The sequence below is a fragment of the Ranitomeya variabilis genome, chromosome 1 (assembly GCF_051348905.1).
Source record: "Ranitomeya variabilis isolate aRanVar5 chromosome 1, aRanVar5.hap1, whole genome shotgun sequence".
NCBI classification, from domain to species: domain Eukaryota; kingdom Metazoa; phylum Chordata; class Amphibia; order Anura; family Dendrobatidae; genus Ranitomeya; species Ranitomeya variabilis.
The window spans coordinates 790,841,178-790,860,722 of NC_135232.1; the positions used below are offsets into that span (position 1 = coordinate 790,841,178).

General features: G+C 41.8%; 1 protein-coding gene across 1 annotated transcript in view; it reads right to left on the bottom strand.

Moving 5' to 3' along the window:
- Nucleotides 1–437: 437 nt before the first annotated feature.
- Nucleotides 438–19,545, bottom strand: part of TIMM44 (translocase of inner mitochondrial membrane 44) — a 102,441-nt gene continuing 83,333 nt past the window's right edge. The window contains exons 9-13 of the mRNA XM_077273093.1: nucleotides 15,412–15,536; nucleotides 9,270–9,320; nucleotides 5,053–5,142; nucleotides 3,869–3,979; nucleotides 438–936 (exon numbers count right to left, since the gene is read on the bottom strand). Of these exons, the coding sequence (XP_077129208.1) occupies nucleotides 817–936; nucleotides 3,869–3,979; nucleotides 5,053–5,142; nucleotides 9,270–9,320; nucleotides 15,412–15,536 (497 nt within the window). The 3' untranslated portion in view covers nucleotides 438–816. The remainder of the gene's footprint in view (nucleotides 937–3,868; nucleotides 3,980–5,052; nucleotides 5,143–9,269; nucleotides 9,321–15,411; nucleotides 15,537–19,545) is intronic.

Sequence of the window (19,545 nt, forward strand, 5' to 3'; positions counted from 1 at the left end):
TCTCGAAATCCTGATGTGATAGCCAAAAACGGAGTTCATATTTGTAATCGGCAGCCAAAATGGACTTAAAATATGTTTTAAAACCTTTTGCCAGAAAAATTGCGTTGACCAGTGTAATAGACCGTACTACAGCTTGTAAGCAGTGCTCTGAAGCTGGCTCGCTAATATTGTGCTCCAGTGATACTGGCCAGCTTCAGAGCACTGCTTACAAGCACCGCCAGGAAGAGCTAGTAAGATCTGCAGATGTATGGCCACCACTGCACTACTCATACTGCAGCGGGCAAAGCAGCCTCTGCCGACAGCATCAGCGTTCAGCAAGTGGCACAAAAATGCGGATGTCAATGAAGCAGGAGCGCACTGCTCCCCAGTAACCAGAAATCTAAGAAGTGATGCACTCCTGGGGAAAATGATGAGACAAACACAAGTGGCAAAAAATATGAAAAAAATTGATTCAGTTTTTTCATTTGGCAAAACAGAAGGTATTATTTTACAATATACAGGTCAAACAAAAATGACAGAGGCAAATTACTTACTGAGAATATACACTGTTAAACCACCATTTAAAATTTCAGGAGACATACATAAATTATACATCACATCAGTAAATATTTTTCAGGAAATGTGGAGTTTACTCTTCGTGAGCAAAATCTTAAATAAGGTGATCAAAGTCAGGTATTTCCTGGCAGTTGGATCTAACCAATATGGTAGTATATTGTAATCTCGCTTAAGGAGAGAATGTTCTTTTATTTCAGTGTCCTTTGCAGAATACAACTCAACTGACTTCGTTTCTGCTTTAACAGGGTAGCCTGTGTGATATCAAAGGATCTGTTCAGAAGCAGATGAAGAAATATCTAAAAGCCTCCAGGCTGCATAAGGGTTAAGTTCATCTTGATCTCGACAAAGAGCCCACACGTAAAGCATTCGTAAAACTTTATCCTATATTAGAAAAAAAGACAAAAACATAAATTTTATGTAAAATTCAAACAAACTTCCTTACAATGTTTGCTCTATTAATAATAGTACCAAAGGTCAGGGTCAAGGCTATTGTAAGGCTTCTGTTACTTTTGTTGGCACTCTTTACTGCTCAAAACAGGGTGGTTGTTTTTTGATTTTTAAAGAAAAATCAGTCAATGGCAGAGATGGTGTTCTTACAGATGCTCTTGCACTTGTTAGTGCAACGTTCCTAAAAATTAAAAAGGTACCGGATTCAAATCAAGTACGGAAACTTGGGGCATCCTTGGCGGGAGCAAAATATAAATATATATATATATATATATATATATATATATATATATATATATATATATATATATATATATATATATATATATATATGTATATATATATATATATATATATATATATATATATATATATATATATATATATATATATATATATGTGCTTGGCTTGTACTTGGCATGAATTCTGTGGCTACAGACACTTTTTAAACAGTATTCCCAAAACATTTGGTAAAATGAAGACGAAAAGACTAACCTCTTTAATGCCCGATTTAAAAATGGCAGCCATCAACAATGTCAACACAGTAATGTATCTGAATCAATACAAAAGTGGAATTTCTTTACACTGGTTTTAAAGAGTTATTCTCAATAGAGGAATAACAAACCATCTGTTAGATAGTTCTCAGTATTCATGACCTCTATATAACCACGCCCCTCCACTGATTGGCACCTTTCTAGGTTTACTGTGCATAGGCAAAAAGCTACCAATCAGTGGTGTGAGCGCGGTTATACAGAGCTCAGTATTCAGAGAACTGGTAGATCAGCAGATGATAAAACAGTGATTTTATCTAAACTCCAGTGACAAATTGCTGGAATCAGGGTATTTGCTCATGTATCATGCTGCTCTCAGATCGGGTAGCAAAAACCTGGGGACAGACTCCCTTTTAGGGCTTGTTCACATGTTTTTTATTTTTCTCCACACTTATTTTTGTGCAGAAAAAAAGCGACATTTTACACTCAGTAAAATTAATGAGATTTCTAAAATCTCATTCAAGTGGTGCATTTTTTTTCCTTTCACTTTTTGACCCGAGTTTGTATTTTCATGCAAACCAAAAGCATTAAAACAGCCATGTGTAAACAGGGCCCTAAAAGATCAGTTTGGATAGCACTGTGTATGTTCACAGAATGGGGGACCCCCAAAGAGGGCTTCCTTTAGTCCGATAATCTAGGCAAAAGGTCAACTTAAGGTGTGTAAACTTTTTAACAAGACTACTTGTTTGTTGTCTGATCATTCATGATTTACTAAAATGGCTTGAGTTTCACAAACTTATAATTTTTATTTTTAATATAGCCATCATGTTCTGCAGCACTTTACAATTTTAGAGGGGACTTTTACAGATAATAAAGACATTACAGAATAAACATAACTCAGATATGAGTGAGGGCCCTGCTAGCAAGCTTACAGCCTATGAGGAAATAGGGGGACACGAAAGGTGAATTGTAAAATGTGCTCATATTGTATGGTACAGCCATAATAAACTAAATACGGAATGCACATTAACACTGCATGAACCAGTCACCAGCTAGTATATATACAGAACAGACACAAAGGGCTATTAAGTGAATGGAGGATGTGAACGGATGCAATGGGAAATATGATTTTGAAGAAAAGTTTGTATGGGAAAAATGAGGATAGTTAGATATATGAGGTGGGGCGATAGGCGAGTCTATAGAAATGTGGATTTTGGGCAATGCTTAAAACTGTGGGTATTGGAAAATAAATTGTCCTGGGTACGGCATTCCAAAGAATTGGCGCAGGACACGCGAAGTCTTGGAGATGGGAATGGAAGATTTGGATTATTAAGGATTTTAGTTTTAAATCATTGGCAGAACGGAGGGCAAGATGGTAGACAGAAGAGGGAGGAGATGTAGTGGTGCTAAACCGTGGAGCGCTTTGTGGGTGAGTGATAACTTTATATTGAACTCTGTATTGGATGGGTATAACCAGTGCAATGACTGGCACAGGGAAGAGGCATCGGTTTAGCCGTTGTAAAGGAATATGATCCTGGCTGTAGCATTCAGGACAGATTGGAGAGGGGAGAGTTTGGCAAGAGGAAGACAGACTAGTAGAGAGTTACAATAGTCCAGAGGAGAATGAATAAGAGCTACAGTAAAGAGTCAAAGGTAAGAACAGATCAAATTCTAGAGAAGATTTTGAGGTGCAGATGACATGAGTGAGCCAGTTATCGGATGTGGGGAGTGAAGGAAAGATCTGAATCAAATAGGATACCAAAACAGCAGGCATGTTGCTGGGGAGTAATGGTAGAACCACACACAGAAATGGCAATATCGGGCATAGGTAGGTCAGTAGAGGGAGGAAACACAAGGAGTTCAGTTTTGGACAGATTCAGTTTTAGATAGGGAGGAAATAATGTTCGAGACAGCGGTAAGACAATCACCGCTATTTTGTAGTAATGCAGCATAGATATCAGGAGACTGTGTATAATTGGGTGTCATCAGTATAAAGATGGTACTGAAAACAAAATCTACTGTTTGCCCAATAGAGGCGGTGGACAAGGAGAAAAAGATGGGGCCTAGGACAGAACCTTGAGAAACCCCGAGAGTAAGGGAAAGGGGAGAGGAAGAGGAGCAAGCAAAAGATACAGGAGCAGTCAGAGAGGTAGGAGGAGAACAGTGTCCTTCAGCACGATAGAGCAGAGCACAGTGAGGAGGAGGTGGTGGTCCACAGTGTCAAATGCTGCAGGGGGATCCAGGAGAATCAGCAGGGAGTAGGGACCATTAGATTTAGCTGTTATTAGCAAAACTGAATGGTGCTTACAAAGGTAAGCTTCAACAAAACTTACATGACGAAACTAAAACCATTATATAACCAAGTATATACTTGCCTGATCTCCTTCGACAACCTCCCCTTTTTGATTTTTAAGAACCATAACTATCTGAGCCTGAAAGGTTATGATAAGTACAGGACCTTGTTCCATCATTTTTCCCATGGCAAGCTGGGACAAAAATGAATAGAATTATTAAAAAAAATATAATGAAATTAACACCATGGTAGTTTTTCAATTACTGTCAATATATGCATAACAAGGAATAATGAAATTGTATAAGCTTACATAAGAAATATGAAAAGAAACACTATATAAAACATTGAAACTATGAGGCCAGAATTCTAATCTCTTGGTAACTTGATTTTGAAATTGTTCTGCATGTTAAACAAAATTAAATGTAAAAGAGAAGCTCCATAGGCTCTCGCTGGGGGCTGAAAGCACAGAACAGACTGTAGCTTAGAGGTTCCTTTCGGAACTACCGTTTAACACAATACAAGTTAAATTGAACACACAAAAAAACAAATGCATGTATTTGGGGCTACAAATCAATATTGCCATGGGGTTTCATTAAAAATGCTGCAACCATTTGTCTTCTATAGCTGGTGTTTGACTTGTTTATGGCTAGCTGCAGAATGAGTTATAGGTGTTGTCCGGCCTTAGCATACAAGTCTGCAGTAACTCTGAGAATGCAGACTTGTGAATCCTTACAGGGTGCAAAGTGCATGATGTTGTGATTCTCCAGTGCCAGGAGTGGGTGAACGCGTGACCACAAGTATACGATTTGCATATTCTCGGCCAGATTCCAACTAGACGTATCAGGCCTCACTCAATTCACTTGCATTGAGAAAGGCTGTGCACGTCTAGGTGGCACGTGACATACATGCAAATCGCATACTTGTGGTCATGCGCCCACCTGCTCCAGGAGAATCCTGACAATTCATAAACCTGCAGTCGCAGAGTGACTGCAGACTAGTCACCTAAGGCTGGACAACCCCTTTAATTGAGAATCTGTCAATTAGTTTGTGTAATGGACAGACAAGAGTTTGTAACACTTTTCTCAGCTCCTCTCAGATAATTTAAGACCACATAAAAGTTGAATGTGCAGAGGATACAGCCTATAAAAACCAAAAAGTGCAATATAGTTAATGAGATCCAAATGCGAAAATTATTTTTAGCTCCATTTTTTGCTGTTAATAAACAGGTCTGTAACATGCCGCATATACTGTAGGTTATATACTTACATCAATATTGTCAATGTCCAGAACCCTTGAATGAAACCGAAGCCCCATTGCTTTGGCTTGCTGAATGGGGTGAGCTAGCTGACTATATGTCTAAAAAAAAAAAAAAAAAAAGTATAATAAATTGTAACAGAACAGTGTGCAGCTGGATTGATGTAATTCTTCTATTTTCAATGAATATTTCTTAAGGCTGTCATGAATATCATATCAACAAGGATCCGACACTCGACAATCCCATCCTCCCAGCTGTTATTTGCTCTTACAGTAATAGATGTAAACTATATACAGTTGTGACCAAAAGTATTGAGACTGACAAATGTTTTTGTTTTGTTTTTTTAACAAGATTTGCTGCTTGTGTTTTTAAAGTAGAAAGCCGGAGTAAGTGGACTTCAAGTGAGCTGCTGATTCAAGAACAAAATCATAAAACAAAAAACGGTAGTTGAAAGTGGGTTATTTGTCAACACGTTTCAGACAGAGTCAAAGCAGACTTCTTTCTCAGGATAACCACACGTCCTGAGGAAGGAGACAGATTAGACTCAAACATGACAAACCACCTTCAATTAATTTGTTTTATGATTCGTTTGTGAATCAGCAGGGCACACTTAAAGTCCACTTACTCTGGCTTTCAATTATATACAATTCTGTGGATGCTGAAGCGGCTGACAACTAATCTAGTGGTTGTGTCACACACAATCCTTACAGATGAGCAGCTTTCAACTAAATCTCTAACCTTAATAACCAGAAGAGACCCTATTGCGCTTGTATCTTTTTTTCAGTTTTTAAAGTGTCAGTTTGGATTAACTCTAGGCTGCTATGAAGTGTGGTCAGATGAATGGCAAAAAACTGCGAAGTCCCATGAAAATTAATTTAACCACAAAATCTCCATTTCCACTGAAGTTCAGCCCTGACACAAAATAGATTTTTTATTTTTTCACCTCAGGAGAAAGCATTAAAGAGGAGTTGGCAGCTGATATAACTCGGGATTATGTTGATTGAATTATAAGGGCAGATTAGTAGCTTTAAAAGGGGTCTTGAAATCAATGTCTTCTGTTAACCATGGTTAAATCAAAGGAAACATGTGCAGTCATCATTGCTTTGCATCAAATGGGTTTTACAGGCAAGGACATTGCTGTGCTGTTCTCCAGATATAATTGCTATTCAGCCGTTCAGTTTCTAAGTTTTGCATTGCTTCATCAGTTAAGTGTATTGCTATTGTTAGACATATTGCTATGTGCCATCTGCTGGCCAATATTCTTTACTCGTGATGTCATTCATTCTAATTTAGTATTCATATGGATGTGTCTTCACTGCAGTTCATGGGTCATTTCCTTTCAGCAGCCATTTTCTTTTCATCATGCTCTGAGAAAAGTCAGTCATTTCCTGGGCTTGTGAAAGCATCAATTTCTGACCAACAGCACACTATAACAACAACAGCAAACTGCAACCTGCACCAGCGACTTCAGAGAAAGCTTCTGCACTGTACCCACAAGTATTGTGCTGTATCCAGGTTGTAAATAAACCCAGATTTGAATTGTACCAACGCTGTGGTTCTACATTCAGGCCTGCGGACACTGAATATGAAATGGTCCTTGTCTGATCCTCATCTAGGTATACGGAGGTAAGAATTCTTGCACGCTCATATCAATCAGCAAAACCTCCATTCGCCTTATGTGGAGACAGAACAATTGCTGCTTGGAAGATTGCCCCTAAATCAAACATTTATTGGATCATCAAAAAAATTCAAAGATAGATTCAATTGCTGTGAAGAAGGCTTCAGTGAATCCACTAAAGTCTAGCAAGTGCCAGGATCTAGTCCTAAGGAGGATTCAACTATGGGATTTCTTCAACACCAGTGCAGACCTTGCTCAGAAATGGCCACAGGCTGGTGTCAGCATCTGCATGCCATAGCCACATCTCTCCAAGAAAAAACATCAAGGACAGACTGACATTCTGCAGGAATCTGGAAGAAGGATTGTCCAGAGAAGAAAAGATTAGAGCTACCATGAGTCCTGCAACATGTAACCAATAAAGCATCCTGAAACCATTCATTTACATTTTGGATACATGGTCAAGAAAACTCCCCAAATTTCAATTGAAAAAGATCACAGAAATTGAGACAAACTTCAAAAACTGATATGTAACATGCAAGAGTGAAGTACAGAAGTCTTGCAAAATAAGGGACAACACTAACGATATTGAGTCTTTGCAAAAACTTGATGCATTTGTCAATAAAAGTGTAAACTTGATTATAACTTGACTTCAGTAACCATAGAAACATCTGAGAAAAAAAAAAAACTAAAAACACTCAAGAAGCCAACTTTTGAAAACCAAAATTAGTGCAATTCTCTAAACTTTTGGCCACAATTGTACAAAGCCGTAAGACCACGGGCTCCGTAGACTATTCGCCGCTCTTGGGTATTGATGAGCAGCTCCTGCGTATTTGAACAGGAAAAGCATATAAGCCCAAAAATGATACATGGCAGAGCGCACGTTCGCTCTGTCGGCACCATTATAGTCTATGGCCACGTGAGTACATCAGAATCTCATTTTGCAAGGGAGCTCAGACATAAGCCCCGACGGAGCCAATGAATGGGTGCTGGAAAGCAACGTGAAAGCACCCTATTTTTCTTTTATTTGACCTCCCCCACCTTAAAAGCTAAAATATTGTCAGACCCCTGTTAAAGGGATAAGTTTTACTTCCCCCTCCGGAACCCTCCAAATTTATTTGTGTTTAAAATCCCATACAGAAGGAGAGGTGATAACCTCACACATGCTCCCTTTTGTATTTGTTCCCCTGTGGATTCTCACCTGTCATTTCTGATCACTTGTTAGCCATCTTAATCCACCCCCCCCCCCAGTCTGACCAGTCATATCAATCCTCAAATAAAAAAAAAATAGTATGATGTCAGCTTTCTGGCATAGATTATGGTAAATTTGTTGGGCAGAGACTGGCCTCTTGTCTTCTCTCTGTGGCTCTGGCGCAGGCGTACTTTATCTGCTCTGTTGATGGCAAAGTACTGCAGTGCGCAGGCCCTGGGCCTCTCTGACCTTTCCCGGTGCCTGCGCACTGCAGTACTTTGCTCTGCCCTCAACAAAACAGACAAAGTACGCCTGCGCCGGAGCGTGAAGACAAGAAGATGGGAGGCCCCGGACCGTGACGCCCATCAGACCGGACCGCAGCGGGACCGCCCCTGGGTGAGTATAATATAACCTCTTTTTCTCATCTTTCAGGATACATCGGGGGCTTATCTACAGCATTACAGAATGCTAAAGTTAAGCCCCTGATGGTGGTGGGCTTAGCTCACTTTCGATTTTGGGGGTGACAGGTTCCCTTTAACATTGCAGGGACGTAATAATCATGTACACACAGGTCTGCAGGGTAGTTGTGGGAACAGGAAAAGGATATTTTTAACCACTAATACTAGATGTGTTTTGGGCCTTAGGAGCCAAACAATTTTCTTAGTCTTTTCATTATCTCTTTCCAAAAGACTTTTTCTTCTAAATTAAAGTTTGCTGGAGCCGCCGTCTACCGTAGTTATCGGCAGCCTAAGGATCTGCGTTGGCACTGCGGGGCGGAAGTAAGCCCTTCCTGGTGCCAACCATCATCAATGCTGCAGTTGCCATCTAGATTGGCATCCGTTAAGGAAAGTAGAAATTAATTTTATTGTACCTCATCAGTGTCCTAATATCAATGTTCTGAAACATCACTATAAAAAAGCGGAAAGTCATAAGAAACATGTTTGCAAGGGGTGTCCTGCACAATGCAGACTAATGCAGGAACGGATTTATGGAACAGAGATCCTCTGGCATGTATACATGCAATTAGGCCAGTATTCACACATTATACATATACACACGGAAAAATAGAGCAAATCTGTGCCAAAAATACTATAATAATGGTAAAAAGCTTTTTGGATATTTACCCTTTTATTCCAATATAATATAGATAGAAAAATAAGCAGCACTCCTAATGAAGTCAAAGACTTATTAGCCCATGTGGCAACATTTCGGTTCCAGCTTTCTCAAAAGAGAGGTTCTGTTATGGAACCGAAACACTGCCACATGGGCTAATAAATCATAATAATGTATGTATCTGCTTTATAAATCTATTACTTATGTAATGCACTGACTAATGCCAGACAACCACACCACAGTAAGTTAGGGAACCTTCTAGAAAACATGAATTGTATGGGAAGTTTACTAAAGAAATGCAAACTCACCGCTTCGTAGCACCAGTCCTTGAGAACATCAAGGTCGCCTCTTACAATTGCCTTGAAAAGAAAAAGTAAATTGATTTACACCCTTAGAACTCGTTTACGCAACCAAATTATCAGTCCGACAAAACATCGGATCGCACTCATTAGTCTATGGGGACTTGTACATGTCTGATTTTTTTCTTTTGACAGACTGTCTGAGGAAAGAATTGCAGCAAGCCTGAGTTTCATCCGATATTCGGATTGAACTTGGCCATTCAAATTAAAGGGAAGCCGTCACCTCATTTTTCACATATAAGCTAAGGCCACCGCCATTAGGCGCTTCTCTACAGCATTCTGTAATGCTGTATATAAGCCCCCGATGTATCCTGAAAGATGAGAAAAAGACGTTAGATTATACTCACCCAGGGGCGGTCCCGGTGCGGTCTAGCACGATGGGTATCACGGTCCGGGTCCAGCGCCTCCCATCTTCATACGAGGACGTCCTCTTCCTTGCTTCTGCCGCGGCTCCGGCGCAGGCGTACCGATTTGCCCTGTTGAGGGCAGCGTAAAGTACTGCAGTGCGCAGGTGCTGGGCCTCTCTGACCTTTCCCGGCGCCTGCGCACTGCAGTACTTTGCTCAGTCCTCAACAAGACAGAGAATTACATCTGCGCAGGAGCCGAGGCAGATGCAAAGAAGAGGACGTCATTGCATGAAGAATGCTGTAGATAAGCCCCTAATGGCGGTGGCCGCAGCTTATATGCGAAAAATTAGGTGACAGATTCCCTTTAATGAGTAGGTGGAAAACATCAGACTGCACTCGGATGACATCTGAGAGTAGTCAGATTTTCAAAGATTGAGAGAATGGAGAAGATGGAGAAATTTTTCTACCATCTTCTCCACATCTGAGAAAACCGAATCCCACTCTGATCAAACAGGAGATGAACTCAAGAGTGCTGAGAAATGAGTAGAGAATAAAGTGAACTGTTACTTACATGCCATGTATGTATACACGTATCTCTTATTACGCCAAGTTTCATTGAAGCCTTTCCCCCAGAAAAGTATATTAATCTGATCAGCTCTTCCTGCTCTATCGCAACCTGCCTGCGTATCAGATACCATTTTCAACCTGACAGACTCTCTAAGATTGGGGTTGGTGAATGTGATAGAGCATGTGCTTTGGGGTTGGGACACGTGTATTAGGGCTATAGCCAGGGCAGCTGCCATAGGCTAGTGAAAAAGGATTAGGTTTGGGGCTTAGACTTCATAATTAGGGTCAGATAATGTGCATAACTGTTGGTAAACATTCAAATTAGAGTTCTTTTGGACAAGGTACATTACAGTTAAGACTGGGAAGAGTGGATAAGAAAAAGGGTTGGAACATGTGTATTAAGGTTTGGGTAAAAATTTCAAAAAACTGACCGTCACATCCAAACATAGACTAAGTGTGAACAAGTGCTAAACCTAGAGTCACCAACTCGTATACAGTCAAATAAATAAGGCAGCACACTGCGGCGCTAACACATGCAAACATGAAAATTGAAAACTGAACTGCATTACTGCACTGGAAATATGAAAAAATTAGAGCATTTAGCGCATAAATTGGCCAATTCATGTGTACCTGATAGCCACATTAAGGCATCTCTCGTATACCAGGTTTCACAGGTACCCATTCAGATGATGACTTTTATTCTCAGCGAGGAAAGGAAAGTTTGGGACCTGGTATACGAGAGATGCCTTAATGTGGCTACCAGGTACACATGAATTGGCCAATTTATGCGCTAAACGCTCTAATTTTTTTCATATTTCTAGTACAGTAATGCAGTTCAATTTTCATGTTTGCATGTTTAAGGCTAAGTGCACACGTTGCAGAATTGCCGCGGAAATTTCCGTGGCAATTCTGCAACTCCTGCCGCGGGTATATCGCATGCGGAATTGGCATGCATATTCCCGCAGAAAACTAGCGTTTTGCAAGCATAATTAGCTTGCAGAATGCTAGCGTTTTCCAAGCGATCTGTAGCATCGCTTGGAAAACTGATTGACTGGTTGGTCACACAGTGTTTGACAAGTGTGACCAACTTTTTACTATTAATGCTGCCTATGCCGCATCAATAGTAAAAGATAGAATGCTAAAAATAATAAAAAAAATTAAAAAAAATGGTTATACTCACCTTCTGCAAACAGCCGATCTCCTCAGCGGCTTCCGTTCCTATAGATGGTGTATGTGCAGGACCTTCGATGACGTCGCGGTCACGTGATCGCGACGTCATCGCGGTCATGTGACCGCGACGTCATCGCAGGTCCTTCACACACACCATCTATAGCAACGAAAGCGGCCGTGTGCACCGCTGAGAGGCGGGAGGACTCCGGGGGCCATCGAAGGTGAGTATATCATGATTTTTTATTTTAATAATTTTTTTTTTTTTTTTTTTAACAATTATATGGTGCCCAGTCCATGGAGGAGAATCTGCGAGAAATCTGCTACGTGTGCACACAGCCTTACCGCCGCAGTGTGATGCCTTATTTATTTGACTGTATACGAGTTGGTGACTCTAGGTTCAGCACCTGTTCACACTTAGTCTATGTTTGGATGTGATGGTCGGTTTTTTGAAATTTGTATTCATTAGCCTTCTGACTGAGCACTCCTCCGCCTCTTAGCCACAGGTGTTTTAATCGCAGCATTACCCCTCCACAGAGATAGAGAAATTTAGTCTAAGAAGAGGATTCACAGGTTCCCATTCAGATGAAGACGTTCATTCTCAGCGAGGAAAGGAAACTTTAGGACCTGGTATACGAGAGATGCCCTAAAGTGGCTACCAGGTACACATGAATTGGCCAATTTATGCGCTAAACGCTCTCATTTTTCATATTTCTAGTGTAGTAATGCAGTTCAATTTTCACGTTTGCATGTTTTAGCGCCGCAGTGTGCTGCCTTATTTATTTGAAGGTTTGGGTAAAGACACGCGCATTATGCATAAGACATGCACTTAGACGAGTACGTGTGCCATACAGTTAGGGTCGTGAACATGCCTTTGGGTTACAAAATCAGTTTTAGTGTTAGGGTTGGGAAATGTCCATTAGGGTTATGTCATAAGCATTAGGGTTAGGTTTGGAAACAGTGGGCTAATGTTGGGAAATATTCAAATTAGTGTTTGGACATGTGAAGTAAGGTTAGACTTGGGAAAAATATATTAATAGAATATTAATGTTTGGTTTACAGTATGTGCCTTAGGGTTACGACTGCATTACAGTTATGGGTGAGAAACGTACGTGGGTACGGAAAGTATTCAGACCCCTTTACATTTTTTCACTCTTTCATTGAAGCCATGTGGTAAATTCAAAAAAGTTCATTTTTTCTCATTAATGTACACTCTGCACCCCATCTTTACTGAACAAAAACAGAAATGTAGACATTTTTGAAAATGTATTAAAAAATAAAAAATAAATATCGCATGGTCATAAGTATTCAGACCCTTTGCTCAGTATTGAGTAGAAGCACCCCTTTGAGCTAGTACAGCCATGAGTCTTCTTGGGAATGATGCAACAAGTTTTTCACACCTGGATTGGGGATCCTCTGCCATTCTTCCTTGCAGATCCTCTCCAGTTCTGTCAGGTTGGATGGTGAACGTTGGTGGACAGCCATTTTCAGGTCTCTCCAGAGATGCTGAATTGGGTTTAAGTCAGGGCTCTGGCTGGGCCAGTCAAGAATGGTCACAGTTCTGAAGCCACTGATTTGTTATTTTAGATGTGTGCTTAGGGTCATTATCTTGTTGGAAGGTGAACCTTCGGCCAAGTCTGAGGTCCAGAGCACTCTGGAAGAGGTTTTCATCCAAGATATTTCTGTACTTAGCCGCATTCATGTTTCCTTCAATGATAACCAGTTGTCCTGTCCCTGCAGCTGAAAACCAGCCCCATAGAATGATGCTGCCACCACCATGTTTCACTTTTGGCATTGTATTGGGCACGTGATCAGCAGTGCCTGGTTTTCTCCACACATACCGCTTAGAATTATCACCAAAAAGGTCTATCTTCTTTCATCAGACCAGAGAATTGTATTTCTCAAAGTCTGGGAGTCCTTCATGTGTTTTTCAGCAAGCTCTATGCAGGCTTTCATATGTCTTGCACTGAGGAGAGGCTTCCGTCGGGCCACTCTGCCATAAAGGCCGGTGGTGGACGGCAGTGATAGTTGACTTTGTGGAACTTTCTCCATCTCCCTACTGCATCTCTGGAGCTCAGCCACAGTGATCTTGGGGTTCTTCTTTACTAGTGATGAGCGAGTATACTCGTAGCTCGGGTGATCTCCGAGTATTTGTTAGTGCTTGTTTGTTTTCCTGGCCTCTGCTGCATGATTTACGGTTGCTGGACAGCCTGAAGTCATGTGGGAATTCCCTAACAAACAGGCATTCCTCACATGTATTCAGCCTGTCTATCAGCCATAAATCATGCAGCTGCGGCAACGAAAACTAAATCTCCGAGCACTAACAAATACTCGGAGATCACCCGAGCAACAAGTATACTCGCTCATCACTATTCTTTACCTCTCTCACCAAGGCTCTTCTCCCACGATTGCTCAGTTTGGCTGGACATCCAGGTCTAGGAAGACTTCTGATGGTCCCAAACTTCTTGCATTTAAGGATTATGGAGGCCACTGTGATCTTAGGAACCTTGAGTACTGCAGAAATTCTGTTGCAGCCTTGCCACAATCCTGTCTCTGAGCTCCTTGGCCAGTTCCTTTGACCTCATGATTCTCATTTGGTCTCACATGCACTGTGAGGTCTTATATAGACAGGTGTGTGCCTTTCCAAATCAAGTCCTATTAGTTTATTTAAACACAGCTGGACTCCAATGAAGGAGTAGAACCATCTCAAGGAGGATCATAAGGAAATGGACAGCATGTGACCTTAAATATGATTGTCTGGGCAAAGGGTCTGAATACTTATGACCATGCAATATTTCAGTTTTTTATTAAATTTGCAAAAATTTCTACATTTCTGTTTTTTTTTTCAAGATGGGGTGCAGAGTGCACATTAATGTGAAAAAATGAACTTTTTTTTAATTTACCAAATGGCTGCAATGAAACAGAGTGAAAAAATGAAAGGGGTCTAAATACTTTCCGTACCCACTGTATATTAGAATTAGAGTTGGGACATGTGTATTATGGTTAGTGTATTACATTTGAGATGTACATTTGAGAACCCGAAATCATCTTGTTAATAGCATGTTTTCATCTCATCTCATGTAATCCAAGAAAAATAAAGTGAGAATGATGTTACCTTATTTTATACTTTGGCTATAATATCCTAGGCTTTCAGCAAAATGCCTAGATTTCACACTTGACCTATAATATGTACAAGAGCTGTCATTTATGATCATGGGCTCTGGCAACATTTACACCACTTTTTGCATGAAAATGACTCAAATCGTACCGAGCTGCTTCTACACATCTGTGCTCTGTAGCACTCAGACAGGGTAGCACAGAACACCTGGCAAAGCTACCTTAAAAGGAACCTATTAGCACAGAATTACTGCTCAAACCAAATACAGGCGCTCGGTGAACCATTGCATAGCCATACCCAGCTACCTGTTCATCTATCACTCGACTTCTGAGGCTCTATAAAGCCAATGCTGTCAATCTAAGAACACAGGATCCAGTACTCATGATCGATAATGTGACAGCTACCTCTCTCTTCGCAATGAACATTACACACGCTCATTACAAGCTTTAGAACAAAAAATGGGGTGTGAGTCAGTCTATTGCTGCTAATGTACATGTTCAGTTTCTGAAACAGGAATAGCCTCAATTGCCAGTAGGAATATTGCAGGAGAATTGCCAAAAATGAAGAAAAAAAAAATACATTTAACACAAAAACCTGATAAGTCATCTTCTGATGACAGATTCCCTGCCTATCCTTGGGGCTGCCCGCTGATTGCCGAAAACACTGCTCTGAAGTGCGTCACATTTGTAAGCCTATGGGTCCGTATACCATTCTCACCAGTGTACAGATCCATAGACTTACTGCGCCTGTCTGCACAATGCTTACAAGAGCAGAGCAGTTTTTTTTAACAAACTGTCAGGGAACCCATACCGCACCAATCGGCAGCCTTTCGCAGCGCCCATTACATGCAGCATAAAAGAGTCTTGTACACCACTAAATCAACTCCTCTTACCTCTAGGATGTTTGGGATTATATCCTTCTCACACATTTTCAGAAAAGCATCCTTATCAAAACTTGGATCAACCTTTACAATTTCTGTTAAAACCTCTGACATTTCAGTTTTGGAAAACATTCCCCCTAAAAAATGGATAATAGAATAAGTATTAAATTATTTTACACTGAATACAAAAAAAATACTTATATATGCCTACATATAATATAGACATTACTAATAGCTATACACAGAGAGATATACAGTGTCACTAAAATCTGATTAGGTCTATCAATGCAAGAAATGGGGACTCATAGTTAGGGCACCTTTTGTACATCTAAGGTTATATTCACATTTTCCAGTGGTCAAAAAGTCTGTTTTCAAGCAGACACTTCAGGAATTGCTACTTTCTCTGGAATTTTGGAAACCTGAAGCTTCTTTTGCAAGTGTCTTTTTGGTACTTTCCAAAGCGCTTATTTCGCCGCATTCTTCTCGATGATTTTTTTTTTTTTTTTTACATCCATGCAGAAATATCAAAGATCGGTAAAAAAAAAAAAAAAGGTCTTAAACCATGTCAAAACTTTTAACGCCTTAGACACAGCCTTTCTTGCATCTACGTATGCAGCAATTTATCTATTCATTTTTTATTTATTTTTGCTGACAAAGCCATACAAGGATGGTTTTATTTACAGGATACCATATTTTGCAGACCATAAGACGCACCCCAAATTTTCAGAAGGAAAATGGCGAAAAAAAAAATGTGTCATATGGGGGGTCCATCTTATAGTCTGAAGCCAGCTTACTGGGGGAGGACGGCGGGGGAATCGGCAACGCTGGTGGAAAATGGTCACAGGGGGTGTTCGGTGGTCAGACGATATGACTCACATGCCAGGCTGGTGCGGCAGGTTCGGTGGTGCTCTGTAGTGAGGGGTCTCCGCCGGCATTTTTTAAAAGCCCGGAAGCCCCCGCACATCCATTGCTGCAATGCGGTGGCCTCCGGGAAAATGGCCACCAGGGGCGGCACATGCTCAGATTGAGATCATCGCCCTGCAGCGTCGGACCGGAACCGCCGCAGAATCAGCCAACTCCTGCTGCCGCCACACTACTTGTAAAAAATTTTGGGGGAATAAAGTGCGTCTTATAGTCCGAAAAAAACGGGAAGTTGTATTTTTCATTGCACGGTTTTAGGATACATCAGTACAAATACAGAAATATTTCTATTGAGCAAGGAAAGCCTTTTGTGGCAACACAGAGTAAAACCAAGAACTGGTTATTTTTTTATATGAGGGCTTGCTTTTGTTCGGTGCTTTTTTTTCCTGGCTGCCTGGTAGAATTTATTGGCACTTTCTGCTTTTTGAGGTGTAGGTTAAACAAAAATAATTCTTGGCCCTTTTAGACATTCTTCTTAATCCCACTATCTGACTGGCTCACGTGATTACTTCCATAATGCACTGCAGTTACTTTTTTTATTGCAATTCATTATTACTGCCATGTGAATTCATTGATGTCCTGCAATCATACTACAGGAGTGTCAATGGGGTAACAGAGGGCGACTACTAGATATTGTAGTTCCTGCAACATCGGAAGAATGTCAGGATAAGAATTATGGTTCGATTTGGCAATTACGGCGGATGTCTGCTCTTGATGGCACAGGCCTAGCTAATACCTGTAATATCCCTGTGCTGTGAAAAGCACTACAAGTTACGGTCCACCCAGCAAAGCCTTACCTTGATGAAATTTCTCAATGTATTGCTACCGGGCCATTCCCCCATACAAACAATATGCCTCACCAATTACATCCATGTAGCAAATTTGGACCGAACAATGATCAGGCGACCATTCACCTATGACACTTGCCATATTAGCAAATGCTTAAAGCCAATTAAAATAAGTCATAGGGTACCGTTACACTAAACGATTTACCAACGATCACGACCAGCGATACGACCTGGCCGTGATCGTTGGTAAGTCGTTGTGTGGTCGCTGGAGAGCTGTCACACAGACCGCTCTCCAGCGACCAACGATGCCGAAGTCCCCGGGTAACCAGGGTAAACATCGGGTTACTAAGCGCAGGGCCACGCTTAGTAACCCGATGTTTACCCTGGTTACCATTGTAAATGTGAAAAAAAAAAACCACTACATACTTACATTCCGCTGTCTGTCACCGTCCCTCGCCGTCAGCTTCCCGCACTGACTGTGAGCGCCGGCTGTAAAGTAAAAGCAGAGCACAGCGGTGACGTCACCGCTGTGCTGTGCTTTACGGCCGGCGCTCACAGTCAGTGCGGGAAGCTGACGGCGAGGGGCGGTGACAGACAGCGGAATGTAAGTATGTAGTGTTTTGGGTTTTTTTTACATTTACAATGGTAACCAGGGTAAACATCGGGTTACTAAGCGTGGCCCTGCGCTTAGTAACCCGATGTTTACCCTGGTTACCAGTGAAGACATCGCTGCATCGGCGTCACACACGCCGATGCAGCGATGACAGCGGGTGATCCAGCGACCAAAAAAAGGTCCTGATCATTCGCAGCGACCAACGATCTCCCAGCAGGGGCCTGATCGTTGGTCGCTGTCACGCATAACGATTTCGTTAACGATTTCGTTGCTACGTCACAAAAAAGCAACGATATCGTTAACGAAATCGTTATGTGTGACGGTACCTATAGGGAAGAGGAGATAACGCTTCTGCTCAACTTTACTCTGCCTACCTTTATGTATTCTGGCCCAACTTTCCCAATGGCAGGAGGGAATTTCTACAGACACTCATCCAGCCAAGTATGATAGTTCCTTCACCTCCTGCTTTAGATGGGCCCTTAAGGGGCCCTCAAAGCCAACATCCATTTCTTCAAGTGCTGTATTCGTGAACCTCATACCATCTGGGTGTGGTGCAGCATCACCCACGCACCACACAGTCACGGAGGAGGGTAGTTGCCTTAGCAACTCATCAAAATCCTGCGATTAAGTCACGGAGGTGGGATTATGCACATAAAAGAGAACCTGTCACCAGGTTTGACTGACACCACCTTTCAGGGCTGATATACATCATTCTATAACGCTGTATATCTGCCCCCAATCCAGACTGCAAGACAAGAAAAACAGGGATTTTTGTGTACTCACCGCAAAATCCTTTTTTTCGAGCCATTCATTGGGGGACACAGGACATGGGTGTTATGCTGCTGCCACTAGTAGGCTGACACTAAGATACAAAAAGATTAGCTCCTGCTCTGCAGTATACTGTACACACACACATTGGCTCCAGGTGAACCACTTCAGTGACAAAGTAGTAGAAGATCATGATCATCATATGAGGGTATAAAATGTCAAACCAAAGAACATACTCAAGCCGTCAGGCTAACAGGATGTGTGCTGTGTCCCCCAATGAATGGCTCAGAGAAAAGGATTTTACAGTGAGTACACAAAAATCCCTGTTTCTCCGTCGCCTCATTGGGGGACAAAGGACCATGGGACGTCCTAAAGCAATACCTGGTGGGGAAAAAACATAACAGAACAAACCCCATGTGCCAGCTGCCTAGCGATGTGCTACCGCCGCCTGCAAGATCCTTCTTCCCAGGCCTGCATCTGCGGAGGCCTAAGTGTGAATGTTGTAATGCTTTGAGAAGGTGTGCAGACTGGACCAGGTTGCAGCCTTGCAAACCTGTTCTGCCGAAGCCAGGTACCGAATGGCCCAGGAGGCACCCACCGACCTAGTGGAGTGTGCCTTTATCCCTGCAGGATAGGCTTGCCTCTGAGACGGTAGGACTCCTGAATAGCCGAGCGTATCCACCTAGCTATTGTGGACTTTGAAGCGGCCAATCCCTTCCTATGACCCTCAAGAACAACGAATAAGGCATCCGTCTTGTGGAAGGACGCCGTCCGGGAGATGTAGCTTCTAAGAGCCCTCACTAGATCCAGAGTGTGGAGAGCCCTTTCAAAATGCAGTATTGGTGCAGGGCAAAACGAGAACCACCTTGTCCTAGTGAAAGATTAGAAAAGGAGCTCGACAGGAAAGAGCGGCTAGCTCCGATACCTGCTTGATCGATGTCACCGCAACCAGGAAGGTGACCTTCCATGAAAGGTGAGCAAGAGAGACGTCCTACAGCAGCTCAAACTGATCCTCCTGTAAGACACCCAGGACCAAGTTAAGGTCCCAGGCATCCA